Genomic DNA, 18,946 nt, shown 5'->3' on the forward strand with positions numbered 1-18,946 from the left:
TTTGTGGCGACGTGTTGTGCAGGAGCTTGCCCGTCCCCAGCCAGGGTGTCGACAGATGATGATGATGAAAAAGTGACGAAGGGTTTCGATGGTTTGAGTTCAAATTTCACGCAATCTGCTATAAAATGGTATTAACTGCTAAAAAGGCTGGAAAGTGTAAGAAGTGGCGTGTTTTTGGTGAAAATTGATTTCGGGCCCGAGGCTTCCGGGTGTCCTTCCGCCTTGAGTGCGGTGCTTCGTAATTTAACCAGATATGCCCTCTTTGCGTTCTGGGGGTGCTGTCGCTATGCCTCAAGCGACGGACGTTTGTGACAATCTCAGTGTTAGAATTTGCTTTATACGTTTCTTGATAATACATAAGGGTTTTGTCTTACCGACAATATAAGTAATATAATAATAAATTTGGTGGCTAAATTACGGGTAATGGCCCGGTCTAATTGCACGTAAAAAAATGAAATTTTTGGCATTATTTTTCAAAAATTCCTTTTTCTCCTCAGATTTACTGAAATTTTAGACGTTAAAGAAATTGAAATTCTATTGTTCTCGTAGTAAGAGGGATATCCTTCATTTTCCAAAACAGTGTTTTGGCTTAACTATTATTTTCTGAAAGAGACGGTCCTTGAGTTGAGGGTGTGCAAAATCGAATTGTGACCCCCCAAAAAACTGGAGTGTGCCCTCTTCTATGTGTATTTTGAAGTGCTGAGACACACAAAAAAACTGAAGAAGAATAATGCCATCCTCCCGACTGCCATCAATGTCTTCTCTGTCATTTTCTCGCCCATGCTTGTCGAAGCTACATCTCTCAGTAGAGTTCCAAATCTTTGACTGACATATACAATTTCTCGTTGGTCAGTAATTGCCCTGATATCAATGGTTAAAATCCAATTGTGATCTACAACTGCCAGCTGAAGTGATTTCAAGATAAGCCACCTGAAAACAAAAGAAAAATATCAACGCACTAAAAATACAAATATCTAGACGCACACACTTTAATATAGACGCACACATACATTGTACACACACAGAGACCCCCCCCCACCTCACAAACACACACACACACACACACACACACACACACACACACACATACAGTCACGCATTCAGAACAAGGACACATAAAGACCCACACACACACAGACAAACACACACAGTGTCGCATACAGACACACACATAAAGACCGACACGCCATCCCCCCCCCACCCAGCACACACACACACACACACACACACACACACACACACACACACACACACACTGTCAAACAGATATCAATTTTGTCCATGGAGGGAATAGGTCGACAATGCTAGTTTCAGGGACGATACTACTTGCTATACCGGTTGATTAACTCAGATATAATCAAGGGCCAGGTGAGCGTTGCCTAGGGGTCAGGGGTTAATTCACCTATAGATCTACAGACTGTACACCACACATGAGCCGACAAAAATCAAAGAACTTCCCGTGAAATTTGTCAAGAATGGACGCGGGACTACTGATATCTACAATACTGCTGATATCAGTGCACTGCCTAGTAACTGCAGACAACACACAGCAAGGTCTGTCTGTCAGCCACGAAGAGTTTACGGAATATTTCTACGGCCTGGCTCGAAACAAGCCGATCGACTGGACAATGGTGGACCAGCTGGTTCGGGCCGGACAAGTCAGCCGACTGTGTCACAACCAGAGTGCGAAACTTCACTATGATACTACGACGTTTAAGACTTACGCCATTCGAAGTAAGTGTTGTTAATCTATATTTCATTTATTACGAAACCTTTTAGCCCTGCTGGGCTAGTCTTCCAAGGCTCAAACAGATACATGTAAAATGACATAATTACATGGTACAGAAAATGTACAGTAACTACATTTAACCCTAAACATGTTAAACAGTACACCTGGGGTCGGCTTTCGATCGTAATGGATACACCGGCGTTCTTATACATTGTATTTTTTCCGCTTTTATTTGTTTTTATGTTCTTATCGTATGGATATTTAGCTGGTGTGTTACGCCGAAAGGCGGTTATACCGGCTATACAGATACAGATACCAAAATTAGCTAATAATATCGTCCGCCATCTTGGATTTTGACCAATGAAGTAATCAAATTAGCATATGTTATGAATATTAAATGATTTAACTTATCTTTAATTATGTAAGATGTTATTAATGTCAGAAAGGAAGTGTTATCTAATATAAATCCAAAACAAGCTAAAATAAAACAAGAAAATACTTAAAACGCTCCTGTTTCTCTTGTCTTGTACGAGTTCTCCTTCTTCTCCAATTACAAACAGGTTATATCTAATTGACATTCATTAATAGTCTATTTTTCTCACAGTGTTGGACAGTACTGGGAAGACTATTCCGCCTGGTTTGTTCCAAGGGAACTGCATAGACTTCGGCAGCTACCAGGGATGTAGGGTGGATTCTAACAACGCCCCTGACCTACCTGCAGACTTCCGAGCCACGTACTGTCGGCTAAACTGGGGAGGGATACCGCCGGTAAGACGTTGTAACTTTGCGATGGAAAGGACGTATTGTATTTAGTGTGTGTTTGTTTGTTTATTTAGGAATCTCCCATTAGTGATAATATGTACATCACTATTCTTCCTGGAGTCCTATACATAAAATACAACTATTATTTACATACACGTTCAACTGCTATCATTGACATCATGTTACAGGAAAACTTATCTTATCAACATAGTAAATTACACATAAAGCATCAATTATTACAGCAATTGATAATATTACACTATACAGCCAACAATCAATAATATTACACTATACAGTTAGCCAAAAAACAATTATGTAATAGATGTCTGAGAGGTGTGTATGTGTTTGTGTACTCGTATGTGTGTGTGTGTATGTATGTGTGTGTGTGTATGTTTGTGTGTGCGTGAATGCATGTGTGTGTGCGTGTGTGTATGTGTGTGTGTGTGCGCGCGCTTGTGTGTATGTGTGTGTGTGTGTGTGTGTGTGCGTGTGTGTGTGTGTGTGTATGTGTGTGTGTGTGTGTGTGCGCGCGTGTGTGTATGTGTGTGTTTGTGTGTGTGTGAGTGAGTGAGTGCGTGAGTACTAGCTAGACTACACAATGTCTTTTTCGCTCATACTATGTCTTCTAGGATATAATGTGTTTTGTATTTCAACTCTATTCTAAAATATAGTATCTAAAGACCCATAATATAAGCTCATACCTTTAAGTACCATTTATCTTTTGTTAAAGGGTACCTCACTGACCTACATATCAATACAAAATGGCTTGTTTTGGTGCCATAATAAGTTTGAATCTCACTCATTTGCAGGAGATGTCAGCGGGTATGAAATACTATGTACAAGGCGTGTGCGTGCCAAGTTCATGTACGGATGGGGACGTTATGCTGCTGGCAACCACAGGTAAATATTCGCAGAAGAAAACATATTGCTTTTGCTCGATTTCAATCTCGTTTTCTTCTCCAAACAAAAAAGTCAATGACCTGGACCAGACGTCTGTCACCGTGGTAACTTGTGCTGTAGAAGGCACCCTGTGGTGTTGGATTAGCTAGTTGCTCGATCACCATATATTATATATGAATGTGTTTGAGTTGCTATAATACTATTGTGTTAGAATTGCGCCTTTTGCGGAATTCTTGTTAACTGCACCCTCTGTTACTACCACTCCCGGGCTCAGCTGTCTGGAGAAGGAGTGCAATAACATTTCACACATACTATAGTATGGAAGAAATGTATTGTTTTCCCTCTAGTTTTCACCACACCACGAAGTGAAGGAAGAATGGGCAAAATGTGCTGTATTTGCTCATTAGCAAATGTCGGCCTTTCTAGTTCTATTTTGGTGTAAGGTGTCTTCTTTTCATGAAAAAAAGGATATGTATGGTAATGTTTTTTCTTCTTGAGGTCTCCTTGGCCTGAAGCCCATGGAATCTTGGCATCTTCAAGGAGTCTTGTGTCAGAGGGAGGAAGATTACGCCACTTACTCAAACAGCGCTGTTACTGCAATGTTAGTTGACATTTTTTTAATTATCTGATATATATTCTTTTTTTTTTGCTTGGGGCAAACAAGGCCCCCGGTTCTGTGCTGAGTATCACATTTGAAGTTTTTAAAGTAATGTCATAATGCTTAAAACCAAGCAGATGTAAGGAGAGATAAGGCTGGCCGAATGAAACAAGAAGTGACGCAATTCTTTTACAGCATGTAACTGCTATAATAAGCTTCTACACAGTACATCTTCTACGTTGAAAAGAGCTCATGTTACATAATAATTGTGCAAGTCCAACTTAAAGTCCAGCGTTCGTACAATTCAAGTCATAAGGTGACCAATTATTTGAGTCACACATCGTCATCACACTCACACCTTTTAACTAGCTATTCCCATCTTGGCCCCGGCCAGTTTTTCTTTTTTTCTTGTTTAGGCCATGTTGATTTGATTATATGGATGACATCCGCGCGCGCATGAATTTTCGGCCGTTTCCAAAAAAAAAAGTTTTCAACCATACTGTAAGTCGTACAAAACAGTTGCAAAATGAGCAAAATATACCAAGTTACAAAAAAAAATTAATAAAAACTATACCAATGTCGTTGAATGCCAAAATCAAACGAAAAAATACGAAATTGTTAAGAAATGAACTTGAAGACTAGATTATTCGCCAAACCATATTCTATGCCATTTGCTCAACCCTCATGACCACGTAGATTTCATAATGATAAGAACTTTTTTGTTTTTTTGCACAACTTTTTTTCATTCGCACGCGCGCATCAGTTTTGGGGCTCCCGGAGGATGTCATCCATATAATCAAATCAACATGGCCTAACTGCTAATAAACTATTACACAGTATCTCTTCTGCGTTGAAAAGATTTCATGATACATAACAATTGTGCAAGTCCAACTTAAAGTCCAGCATTCGTACAATTCAAGTCATAAGGTGACCAATTATTTGAGTCACACATCGTCATCACACTCACGCCTTTTAACTAGCTATTCCCATCTTGGCCCCGGCCAGTTTTTTTTTGTTGTTGTTTATCTAAAAGCACAATTATGGTTTACCGTCAAACGTATACATTTTGGGTCCACTGGGAGTCTAACACCACTTTTGTTCAAATCTAGCATTACTGGTTTTCTCTCTGTTATTTCAGACGACTGGCCCTGTCATGATTGTCACTTCACCATTTCTGACATCATTCAAACAAATGTCAAAGAGACAATTTTAATCTTGAAATTTTAAAGATACAACGTACAAGAAGGAGTTAAACTTTTGCTCTGTGATTTATTCACCCAAACAACAATGGTTGAACCAAATATGTGTGTATTAACTTATATGATACAATAATTTTATCACCCCAGTCGGGGTAAAATTCCCAAAGATAAGTTCATCTGATAGTTGTTTAGATATAGGATATTGGGGTTTTCTTATTACACAACCGGTATAGACTCTCACAGGCTTGCTTATGTTTCGATGCCTGTCAGACACATATCTCTCTATTTTCGATAAAATTGCCTTGTGAATGTAGCAAATGTGTGTAAATTAAACATGATTCAACTGTGTTTTACAGTTGCTTAATACAGATGGGTTGGTTGGTTGGTTGATTGATTGATTAGTAAACTAGCTGATTCATTGATCCCATAATCATTCTCTTCTCAGCTGGATCACAGGGACCATTCTCCTGCTGTTGGTAGTCTCCGCCCTGTACGAGTTCATCACTACAACCTGTCTCTCAGAAGAAACCAAAAGGGATCTGGACGAAAGTAAGAACTCGACATTGTTCATACCTAGAAAATTAGTATGAAAGTTCATTTGTGTTCGTAGTTATATGTTTAGAGTTAAAACTTTTGGTCCAACACAAGTCATTAAACCGCGACGGGGGCCGACATCGTCTACCAAAAAGCTTTGACCCAGTGTTGACGTCACACTTCAAAGAAGCCACGTGACAAGCTTCACTGGGTCAGTCTACTGAGGAAGACCAGAGTGACTGGTCGAAAGCTCTAGGTCACTGTAGGTGAGAGAACTTTTTTTGTGTTGAACCAAAAGTTTGAACTCTAAATATACCTAGAAAATGTTTTCTTGTACAATAAGGAGGTTTGCACTACTTTTTGGCGACGTCTCAGGCAGGAGCCTAATGGTACAGTATTGTGTGCAGTTCGCAATAATTCTAGGAATTGTACAGGAATTTTGTCCACAGGCATGGAATGTCCACAGGAATGTCTCCCGGCTCTGTTTGTTGACAAGCCCACATTCCTGGAAATCCTTGGGAAATCTGTCTGCCGGATGCCCTACATAAAGTTTCTGTGAACCCGGGGCTCGTTCACTATACACTAAAGGGATGGTAGGGACCAAGACTTCCTCAAAATCATGAACTCATTGCAGTGCCATGCATAACCCTAACAGCAACCACCGTCGCCATGACAATGTTAGTTTTCATTGCCAATCTTGTTGACTGTTATCTTTTACACGTTGTAAATCTACAGGCAAAGCTGCCCGTTTCTTAAAGTGCTTCTCTGTCTACAACAACACCAAGAAGTTGTTGGACACGTCCCAGCCGCCAGGACAACTCCCCACACTTCACGGCATCCGGGTTATCAGCTGTATGCTAATTATCTACGGACACACCATTGTGATGCAGGTCGACATAGGTACGTTTTATTAGCTGCTGATATAATGATAAATAGCTGAACTTTTAGAATTAAATAAAAAAGATAGCACAAGAGTTTTCGTCTGTCCTTGTTCAGTTTTCCTCAGAATTTACGTGATCTTACATGAAGTGAGTAATTGGACATATGCTAATACCACCCGCCATATTTACATCCGGGTACACCACAGTTTGTGACGTCACGCGTCACGTGATCTGTTTTCCCATTTGATTTCTGAGGAACACTACACTGGGTTAGTAGAAAATTGGATATCTTGTGTTGGAACAAAATTTTCAACCTGCTCTGTAGGTGGGATATATTGTGATGGAAACTCATACCTAAATCTGTACATAACTTAGGGGCCTATAGCTACTAGTGAATAGAGTCCCAGACCCAGCACTATTTCTTTTCTCACAGCTAATCCGGTAGACAGACAGCGGGTCATAAACTGGGAGACGTCATTTCCCTTATACGTCAATCACCTGGACTTAGCAGCAGACGCATTCTTTCTACTCAGGTACGTGAATACCATACGAAGGGCGTTCAAACATTTGTCAAACTCACCCGGATATATATAAAACGGTGGAACAACTTAACAGGACTATGTAGCCGCAAGAATATACTCTCCCTTCACGCAAGAATATACTCCCCTCACTTGTGTTTATCCAGCAACGGCCCTCATTTTCAAGCTTGCTTCCTTCTTGATGCGTTAGCGCTGGCCAATGACCATCAGCCAATCACATCGCCGCCTACGAACAAGAGGCGACGGGATTGGCTGGTAAATTTTCCTCTAACAACAGAAAGGCTCTGATTGGCTGACGGCTGGCCAACGCTAGCGCAGCGAAACGGTTGGATCGCGGGCCCACGACGAGCGGATTGTTGGATTATTCAATGTAAAATCGAAACGATTTTCTGTACATTTTTAAATATTTGTACTTTATGAAACCTTTTTTTTATAACTCAATGTTTCTTTCCCGTTTTAACAGTGGGCTGACGACGTCCTATCAGCTTCTGAAACACTTGAAGAAAACTGGCGGTATTTTTACGTGGAAGGACCTGAGCATGTATTACATACATCGTTATTTCAGGTTGTCAACTCAATCTTTATTTTGTTGATTTCTTCATTTGGATCAATGCATGAATCAATGAATGAATCAATGAATGAATCAATCAATGAATCAATCAATCAATGAATCAATGAATCAATGAATCAATGAATTAATCGATTAATCAATCAATCAAACAAAATATCTTTTATGCAATGTCTTATATTTGTTATATTCATTATTTTATACATTGTTATTTCAGGTTGTAACATCACTTCTTTATTTTGTTGATTTCTTCACTCATTCACTCATTCAATCAATCAATCAATCAATCAATCAATCAATCAATCAATCAATCAAACAGACAAACAAACAAAATATAATCTTTTATGCAATGTCTTAGATTTGTTATATTCATTATTTTAATATGATTAACGTTATACCGAAGAAATTTTAAGTAAAACATGAAGACTGAGTTAGCTGTCCTTTTTCCTTTTTCTTGTGATTGCAATGCTAATTAAACAAACATTTGACAAATTCAGATTACTAAACGTAAACGAAACACGACTTTCCTGACGTTACCCAAGGGAAAATGAGTATTGTCTGACCTGTACTTGTTTCTGTGTGTGGGACACAACACCGACAACAGCTACCTTTGTCCCACGTGTATTGTATCGTTACAATTTATACAAATCAAAGCAAATCTCTAAACGTATGTTATGTTTGAAGAAGACCCTGGGAAACGACTTCCTCGTTAGCCGGGGTGCCAAAACCATAGCACACTGGACACAAAGTATCTCAGTGAGCCTGGGTCTGGCCGTGAGCCTTAGGAAAGGCTCTCTAGCATATGGAGGAGAAGATGTGATTGATAACCCCTCACACCACAGGTAGCCTGTTACATGGCACCACCATTGGTCAGCAGGAGACAATCTTTTGCTGAACAGTCAATCATTAACCAGTCAATTCTCTAGATGTATTTGGAGTTTATTTTCCAAAATAAGAGCAGAACTTAATTTATCAGTAGAAGTAGTGTACAATCCAGGCTTTCCTGTTTGTTTAGGTCCTATAACACACCAGGACAAAATACACCTTATTTACAGTTTTATCTTATCTGCTCGTGAAGATTCAGAGATACAGCTGGGAGTTTTTAACCAATCATAGCAGAGGTGCAAAATTGCTTCCTGCTGTTCCACGAATGGGGCCTTACGTTCAGATACTGAGCGTTCGACTGGCAGGTCTATCTGACCCTACCAGACCCAGGCTCACTGAGATACTTTGTGTCCTGGAGTGTGATTGGGTTTGGAACCCAGGCTACCTCCTCGTCGGCTGCTGTACTAACGATACACGCCTGCCTTTTGCCCAGAGTCACGCCGGTGTACGCCTTCCTCCTGATGGTCTACTCCTGCCTGTTTGTGTACATGGGTACAGGACCGAACTGGGCTGACCCCACTCTGAAAGCCATGACAGAATTACAGGGATGTCCGGATTCATACTGGACAAACCTCTTATACATCAATAACTACGTCAACAAGGTAAAGTGACTGAATAGACGAATAAATGTATAAAAGAAGGAATGAATAGACTAATAAATGAATGACTAGACGAATGCATACATAGACGAATGGATACAGAAATAGACAAATGATTAGACGAAAGAATGAAAAAAATGTATAGACGAAGGGATGAAGGAATAGAGAAAGAATAGAGGAAGGGATAAAGGAATTAATGAGTGGGATATTCTAAAGGATAAATGATTTAACAAATGATTGAATGAATAAATGGATGACAAGACGAATTGGTGTATGCTTGGATAAATAGACGAATGACAATAGACAAATGAATAGATTAAGGAACATATAAAAGTTTATGAACGTGTGACATATCACTGCATCAAAGTAAGAAACAAAACATTAAATCAGAACCTTTTCTTGTCTCCTCTCTTCATAGTTATCTGCAATCCACCTTCCGGCATTGCAACATACATCTTTGCCCATTTTCGGCAGAGGCAACAATTTTTTTGTCAAAATCAGGCAAAAATTAATGCGAGCGCTGATGTCATCCATAAAAATTACTTGTGGCCTTAAGTGTTGCAAGAGGGTCTGCATGTACTGAAAACGGAAGTTAAAGAATTACTCTTTGTTAGCTAAGTGGTTATACCAGTGGAATATAGAGGCTAGAGGCTACAGTGTGATTTATATAATGATATATTTGATTTCAGTGCTTCAAGTGGGCGTGGTTCCTAGCCGTCGACATGCAGCTTTTCATCGTCTCTCCGTTCATTTTGCTGCTCTTATACAGGTGAGATAGATTACTTAATAAAAGGTAAATTTAGTTACATGTAACCCGATACTCTTTTTTCTTTTCAATTCATTTCTTTATTATTATTATACCAACATTGCAGACATACAGTATATAGAATTATAGTGTTGCCTGAATGACATTGGTATTTTTAATCAATACATTAAAAACACATAACATTACATTGCATTACATATACATAAATTATATACATGAATATATACATAATACTGATATGAACTGTGCATCTCAGGCATAGCAAAATTCTGATTATACAGTCTGATTGTAGAGTCTGATGGACTGATGTAGGAAAGAGTTATGAAGTCTTTTTGGGGGGATGGAGATGGTGTTTTTGTTTCTAAGATAGTGTCTTTGTTTATATAACACGGCAGACATTTACCATCATATACAATATAATATGATTATTCACCAGTATAGGATGAATTCCATACTTTTAAATGACATCTTTCTTAAATTAACCATAATGCTCCTGCCTGACAGGCAACCAAGGAGAGGAATCGCCGTTACTCTCTTCCTCGTTGTGTCCAGTTGGGTGATAAATGCAGTGAGGTACCAAATGCAACAGTAAGTACTTTTTATTGACTAGAACGTTTTCTGATATACAATTGTTAGAATACTAAATTTATAACATCTATATAAGGTATAACGACAACAAATTCTGTCAAACTGATGGCCCCTTATTTATCATTACTTCCGGGACGGAAGTATTGTTTGGGGCGTCTCTGGTTCACAGGACGTTTTAAAAGTGTATTCTATTTTGAGCATCGAAGGTTGGAAGTGAGCGGTTTCAGTTGATTGACAGGGTTGTGACCCCGTATGCCCTGGGTGGTTGGATGAGCAAGTCGGCAGAACGTACTGCGCCTGCGCAGAACCCTGGATTTTCGCGTTTTTTAGTTGGATTTTTGGTCAACGTTGCATCAGAATTTTCACTGTTGCAGAGGATGTCTTTTCTGACACAACTACTGTCGAAATGCTAACCTTATATGAGCGAATACAACCTTATATGAGACATTCTGCTGAAGTGCTATGCACAATACATTACGGGTTTCGCGCAGGTGCAGTACGTTCTGCCGACGTACGTGCTGGTTGGATGCAATTTGAGGTTGCCAAAAGTGATCATGAGCACTATGTAAACATGGTATGAACCATAGACCATGGTCTAATACCGGATTAAATTATTAAACATACAATCATTTGCCGTAGCATTTCATACCATTAAGTCTTCACACACGGCATGCAATCTCTTCGATTGGAACAGTACATAAGGGCATGAGATATGTATTTTCCTGGAAGTTTGAAATTTCCGATTTCTTGTTTAAGAGAGGAAGGCGTTTTCACCGTGACGTATCACAACCGAGACACCATCATTCGCCTGGGCCCGTACATGATAGGGATCCTGCTAGGGTATCTGCTCTTACAGACAGACAGAACGGTGCCCAGTACACGCACAACAAAGGTATGACATGTAGTTAAGGAGAACATATATCGCCATAGATTTTTCCATCTGGGTGTATTGTGTATTGGGTGGGTTTGTCAGTGAGTATGGGTATATGCTTGTCCATCGGAGATGGTAGGGCTGCAGGGAGAGTAAAGTGGTTATTTGGTTGACAGGGAAACATGAAGGTGACCCAGCACGAGCCGGGTGGGTAAGTGTAAGTGGGTGGTGCGTGGAGGAATTCAGGAAGTTGTTGACTGTGTATAATACCCGATTGAATTATATCATACTATTATGTCATCCCCTGTCAATGGACTAAAACCTAATCTCCACACATTCCACAATACTTCAGACTCATTAAAATCATTCTCCGAACAAATAAAGCGCCGCCCAAAATACTACTAAGTACTTCCTTTGAAGCAGCTGTAACATGATAGGGGTACAAGGTACGAGATATAATATTGGTTTATACCCGAGATTACAGATATACAGTTTAGCAACGTTAACTTGTACGTAAGAGTGTTAAAGTAGATGGGCTTTGGTTGTATGTATGATATGGATCTTGATATTTATTTTTTTGTGCACCAGTGAATAGTTTTATAACTTAACCATTGATAAACCACTAATAAAGCTGTTTATTTGTACACACGCAGTGTGTCCTCAAAGCAATATACTGCCGGGCTCTACTTCTTACTACAGCTAGATGTCGCTGCTGCAGTGTTAGTAACGTGGCCTCAAATGTGACTGAGTTTGTATGCCCCCCCCCCCCTCATTGTGCTGTACTGTTCCAGGTGCTGATGCTACTCGGTTGGATGATTGGCTGTGCCGTGAACATCCTACTCACAATCCCCAAGGTCACCTTCTGTACCTACGGCATGCTTCTGCAGTCTCAGGGTTCAGCTGGAATCAAATCCCGGACCAGCACTTTTGACAACCCGGGTTGGATGGCGTTTTACCGCAGCGTGTTCGCCACTAGTGTGGCCTGGCTGGTGTACGCCTGTAGCGTTGGGTATGGAGGTACGTGTTCGAATAAGTCCTAACTTTTATCTACTGATTTTATTATCATCATTATAAAGTATGGTGAATTCATTCCTCAAGCTAACCAACATCTCGCATACCACAGTCGTCACTCAGTTCAACGTGTACAAGCCTTTAAGGCTTCATCTTCTCCTGCACAGTGTTTTTTTAATTTGATTTACTTCACACTGTATCTTGTTTTTTTGTGCGAAATAAATAGATAAAATAAAAATAAATAAACATTCTGGGGCCGCATAGTTCCGGTTTGGAACTTTTATTCAGCCTGAAACGACCGGTGTCGTCCCGTGTGCTTTTTCAGGTGTAAATGAAACAATTTCATTAAGTTCTCACTTTCATACCTGTGCAGTGCATAGCTATCGCGTCTTGGTCAGTGGTAACATGATATCATACAATTCGTATAGTGACCTTAGTTGACATACATCCGATCGTAACAGGCTGAAAAAACGGGAAACGGAAACTACACGGCTCCAGATGTCGTTTACGGCTTCAGAATAAACCTACTCTCATTTTCACTACATATATTTTATTATTGTTACTATCCTATCCAAAACACGATCCAGCATTTTTATAATCGTTCAGTCTTTTGTCTTTCAGTCTAAAGTTAAAACTTAAATTCCAACGCAACGTATTGCTCTCTCCTAAAGCGTTCAACCAGTCACTGATATTCTTTAATAGACTGACCCAGTGAGACCCACGTGGCGTCTTCGAAATGTGACGTCACAGGTATCTGGTAAACAATGTCTGCCCCCGTCGCGGTTGAGTGATGGAGCCTGATGTAAATAGCCTCTAATCTTTTCCCCCTCTCTAGGGTGGCTGGTCGAAGGTTGTAGGTGATAACAATCTCTCGTATTGGAGCTTACACATGAAACTATCAACACAGATGAGCTTTAATGATAGTACTGTCTTCTACCCTCCCCCTAAGGTATCATCACGGAGTTCCTGTCCTGGAGGGGCTGGGCTCCGCTCAGTCGTCTGAGTTATGCTGCCTACCTCGTACATCCCATAATAATCCACGCCTACACCATGTCCCAAAAGACACTTCTCTACTTCTCTGTGGCAAACTGGGTAAATTATTATTATCATGATATACCATAGATAGGCATAATGCCTTTGATATATCATAGATAGGCATAATGCCTTTGATATACCATAGATAGGCATAATGCCTTTGATATACCATAGATAGGCATAATGCATTTGATATACCATAGATAGCCATTATGCCTTTGATATACCATAGATAGCCATTATGCCTTTGATATACCATAGATAGGCATAATGCCTTTGACATACCATAGATAGACATAATGCCTTTGATATACCATAGATAGGCATAATGCCTTTGATATACCATAGATAGGCATAATGCCTTTGATATACCATAGTTAGGCATAATGCCTTTGATATACCATAGTTAGGCATAATGCCTTTGATATACCATAGATAGGCATAATGCCTTTGATATACTATAGATAGGCATAATGCCTTTGATATACCATAGATAGCCATTATGCCTTTGATATACCATAGATAGACATAATGCCTTTGATATACCATAGATAGACATAATGCCTTTGATATACCATAGATAGGCATAATGCCTTTGATATACCATAGTTAGGCATAATGCCTTTGATATACCATAGATAGGCATAATGCCTTTGATATACTATAGATAGGCATAATGCCTTTGATATACCATAGATAGGCATGATGCCTTTGATACACCATAGATAGGCACAATGCCTTTGATATACCATAGATAGGCATAATGCCTTTGATATACCATAGATAGGCATAATGCCTTTGATATACCATAGATAGGCATAATGCCTTTGATATACCATAGATAGGCATAATGCCTTTGATATACCATAGATAGGCATAATGCCTTTGATGTACCATAGATAGGCATCATGTCTTTGATATACCATAGATAGGCATAATGCCTTTGATATACCATAGTTAGGCATAATGCCTTTGATATACCATAGTTAGGCATAATGCCTTTGATATACCATAGATAGTCATAATGCCTTTGATATACCATAGTTAGGCATAATGGCATCCACGACTTGAGTTTGCGCCAGACAGCAGAAAGAATTGCTCGCCTAAGGAGTGATTGAAACATTCTTGTTGAGAGTAAAAAAAATCATTTTGTATTATGTTAACGCTGGCAACCTTCTTGTGTATTTGGCTGAAAAAGCCCCAATAATTATGCTTTCCTTCGCAAAAGGAAAAATTGTTTTTCCTCTGTTTCTTTTTCCTCTACAAACACATGAGGTGAATGACAAGGAGCAGACCTCAGTCACCATGGTAACTAATGCTGTAGCAGACCCCCTTAGTGTTGGGTTACTTTATGTTGCTAGTAACACTGCAGAGTTGGACTCATATATATGATTGCGTTTGAAACTTTGAGTATGAATAAACATAGCAGTATTTTTTTATACTAGACCACGTGTAGACCAAGGTAACATTTGCAAAGCAAATAGACATTATGATTTTCTTTTTCTAATATAAGTCCCATTTTCCCCTCCAGTGTGTTACCGCCTTCGGTATCATCTGCAGTGCCTTTCTCTTCGCCCTTGCCGCTTCGCTCATGGTCGAGATGCCATTCGCGGGACTGGAGCATCTCATTCTTTTCGGGGGGAGACAGGGTGGGTCTAAAAACACATCAGTGAACAATGGGAAGAAACAGGGAACTACTGGTAAGAAAGAAAACAGTTTTCCTATCGCATGATTTTATCACATGGTTCCACTTTCTTCAACATCGAATCAGAAATATGATGGTCATCAACAAAGATTTGGTATACGTTTTCGCCTTACTGCACAAAAATATAAAATACAATGAATGACAACTTTTACTACTTGACAATATAACTCTAGGACAAAAATATTTATTAATATAGTCTACAACAGAGCCGATCCAGTTTGATCCAGTTCACAGTTAGTGGTGCGCAAGCGCAGTATGTTGCATTATGGGTAAATGTAAACATTTTCGGTCCCTGGCATATTGTTAAAGTATGGATTGGAGCCTTACACTTTGAAATTTACCCACAATGCACAATCAAACTGTGAGCTGACGTCATTCTTCCTGGACATTTCACCGAGAGAGATAAGCTACTTGAAGTGGTCGCCAAAAAGCTTTATTCACCCACAAAAAACTGCATTCTTTTAACACCCCCTAATCCATATGTCTCGCAAAACGTCGGGTATTTTATACTCCACTGCACACAGAAATCAAACCGAACAAAAAGTATACATATAAAGGTAGCATTAGTAGCCTTTTTTGGGTCATTTAACTGTTTATCATTGTATCATGTTCTTCCAATTAGTCCCCGGGCATGAATTTGCAATAAACGTTCTATAATGGACAAATACGCTAGCACAACTTTCGTACAAACAAAATTAGTTACAAGTAGCAAATGGCTAAATATAGTGACTTATGTTGTTTCAGCAGACGACACGGGCAAAGCGACCACTGGACGGACTGAAGGGTCCAGGGCTGACAACAAGGGGGCAAATGTTAACGAAGAACCCTTGGTCCAAAAGAAGGAAGACTAATAACGAAGTTTCGCCAGTGATATACATTGTATAAGCTAACACATAGAAAAGTTATCATGAAAGTTCATCTGTGTTCAACTTGGTAGCTACCTGTTTAAAGTTACAACTTTGGTCCAACACAAAAAGTTCTCTCACCTAGAGCTTTCGACCAGCCAGTCTGGTCTTCCTCAGTAGACTGACCCAGTGAAGCTTGTCACGTGGCTTCTTTGAAGTGTGACGTCAACACTGGGTCAAAGGTATCTGGTAGACGATGTCGACCCCCGTCGCGGTTCAATGTAGGGTGATGGGCCCTGATGTATATGGCTTCCTTTACCCCTCTCAAAAAATAGTCACACTTCAAAGTCACAGAAGCCACGCGACAAGCTTCACTGGGTCAGTCTACTGAGGAAGACCAGACTGACTGGTCGAAAGCTCTAGGTGAGAGAATTTTTTTGTGTTGGACCAAAGGTTTTAACTTTAAACATGTAACATAGAAAAGTTGTTAACCTAGACTTTAGGGGAGGGACTAAATTATTGCTTAGAGCACCAGCTTTCTGTCTTGAGATGACATGCCTAAGTAATCTACAATACATGATATTATGCAACTGCAAAATTAACACACATGTACTTCGGTGACATGTAACAAATAGGAAAAGAGGCATTTTTAATCTTATCAGAGTCATCACAGTTAAGGCCTGGCCATAATTATCTTTAGAATGTCTTACGATCGAGATATATTATATACTTTTCGCTTCTTAATAGAGGACATCTACAGAAGGGCATTACAAACATTCCTCGGTAAAGACGGGGGGCGCCACAGACTTTCTGAAACCTGTAATAGACTGCTCACGAAGTCATTTTCTGCATAACATGATTAGCCAGGAGTGTCACAATACAGGCTATTGTTTACACTAGCACATGATAGAAAAAAACATGACGTCACAAAGGCGGTAGATTGCTCATTCCTAATAATGACAAAGCCTGGAGTTATAGTGTAAGATCAGGTGTCAGATCATGGAGCTAGAAAAGGTTGATCAGCTCGAAAAATTATACTCCTTTCAGGGTCCACCCCAAAAAAGTCTATGGTCGGCAGTTTTTTCTAGGGTCGGTCGGAAAAAGGCAAAATTTCTTTTCCTAGGCCTTGCTAACTTAATTACCGGTATACCCAACGATGTTGTGTTTTGCCACATGCCTATCTAGGTGAAATCTCTGTGCAGCAGAATAGTCACACTGGTCACACTTGTAGGGTTTCTCGCCTGTATGTTGTCTCATGTGTACACTTAGGGCAGACTTACAAGTGGTTCTGTATCCGCACTCCCCACACATGTAGGGTTTTTCACCGTCATGTTTTGCCATGACATGTTGATTTAAGTCAACTTTCTGTGCAGCAGAATAGTCGCACTGGTTACACTTGTAGGGTTTCTCACCAGTATGTTTTCTCATGTGTCGGGATAGGTTAGACCTGTCGGCAGTCCTGTATCCACACTCCCCGCACATGTAGGGCTTATCATCGGTGTGTTTCGCCATGAAGTGGTTGTCTACCACCTTTTTTTCTGCAGCAGAAAAGGCGCACTGGTCACATTTGTAGGGTTTCTCACCTGTATGCTTTCTCATGTGTCGTGAAAGGGCCGACCGTCTGGGCGTCCTGTATCCACACTCGCCACATAGATACGGTTTTTCACCCGCATGGTTTTTCATGTGTCGAGCCAGGTTGGAACTGTCAGCCGTCCTGTATCCACACTTTTCACACATGTAGGGTTTTACTCCAGTATGCGTTTTCATATGTCGGGACATGTAGGCCCTTTTATCTGACTTGTATCCACATTCCTCACAACTTTTCTCTCCTGTATGTTTTCTCATGTGTCGTCTGAAGTGTCCAGTCGCAGACGTGCTGTATCCACACTCCTCACAGGTATGTTTTGCCATCATGACAGCTTGGTCTAGATCTTCTCGTCGTGCTGGGGAATATGCAGAAATATATATATATTTTATCTATTCATCAAAACATATAAACATAACAAGGACAGTGTGACGCTGCACTCAAGTTAACAACTTATATTAACAGCACCACACAACAAAAAAGGTACAATTAACATTTAAATATAAAAAGTTGACATATCTGTGCGCCGTAGTCCCATCACCCCAAGACATTAAACTGTTTAATTAAATGCTAACAGAGCTATTTGAAAGATAAGATTACATGGTAACCTCCTATATCTCATTGGCGGAAAAACATCCGCCAATCAGAGCTTAGTAAGGAGGGGAATTTAGGCCCATTAACACTTACGTAGTATTTGGACTTCTATATCTAATTGACTATTAGAAACCGTCAAGCAGAGCTAGAAGCGCTTAGTATCTCCAATGTAAACCTGAGTGAGTTGCGCATCGTTTTAAAGTTGTACATAGAGGGTAACATTGAGGAGCCTCTAAGAATAAAGTGCAGTTTAGCATTATCTGACATATTATTAAGGTTGACAAGATGACCGAGAAATGATGCAGAAATATTACAGACGAACTTTATTGCAGAAATATTACAGAAGAACTTTATTGCACGAAAATTGTACATGACACACATGTACGACAAGAGCTAATGAACAAGTATAAAAAATGCACTTTTAACATTCTAGATAATAAAACTATAAGGGCTGGTATAATCTACAATCGGGTGGGGCTAATCATCATCATGGTTTTCAGCAGTTTTAATCAACAAACCAGTCTTTTAAATACATGTATTTACACATTTTTACATTCACGGTGGGAGTTGTTGCATCTAAAGATCGATCATACTCACTGCAGCACCAAAAACGGTAAAAAGAAAAAACACTCTTATAGTGATAACAGATTTATTGTACATTGCCTAAACTTCAAAGTACTATTACTATGATTATCATTGTTATTCTGATCAGTTTTTTTGATCAGTTATTATGATCAGTTACGAGTTGAGTT

At 39.7% G+C, this 18,946-nt stretch overlaps 2 protein-coding genes across 2 annotated transcripts; one reads left to right on the forward strand and one right to left on the reverse strand.

Annotated features, from left to right (window-relative positions):
* Nucleotides 1-1,418: 1,418 nt before the first annotated feature.
* LOC109474840 (O-acyltransferase like protein-like) lies at nt 1,419-16,021 on the forward strand. The gene is made up of 12 exons (XM_019775323.1): nt 1,419-1,734; nt 2,334-2,497; nt 3,301-3,391; nt 6,458-6,622; nt 7,037-7,136; nt 9,029-9,197; nt 9,884-9,963; nt 11,305-11,440; nt 12,211-12,436; nt 13,380-13,522; nt 14,997-15,165; nt 15,915-16,021. The coding sequence occupies exons 1-12, from the start codon at nt 1,476-1,478 to the stop codon at nt 16,019-16,021; spliced, it is 1,809 nt and encodes a 602-aa protein (XP_019630882.1). The 5' UTR covers nt 1,419-1,475.
* A 1,037-nt stretch (nt 16,022-17,058) lies between these two features.
* On the reverse strand, nt 17,059-17,946 carry LOC109483388 (zinc finger protein 677-like). The gene has a single exon (XM_019786429.1). The coding sequence runs from the start codon at nt 17,927-17,929 to the stop codon at nt 17,150-17,152; it is 780 nt and encodes a 259-aa protein (XP_019641988.1). The 5' UTR covers nt 17,930-17,946; the 3' UTR covers nt 17,059-17,149.
* Nucleotides 17,947-18,946: the final 1,000 nt, after the last annotated feature.

This window comes from Branchiostoma belcheri, unplaced genomic scaffold (genome assembly GCF_001625305.1).
Source record: "Branchiostoma belcheri isolate BF01 breed outbred unplaced genomic scaffold, Haploidv18h27 scaffold1, whole genome shotgun sequence".
Lineage (NCBI taxonomy): Eukaryota > Metazoa > Chordata > Leptocardii > Amphioxiformes > Branchiostomatidae > Branchiostoma > Branchiostoma belcheri.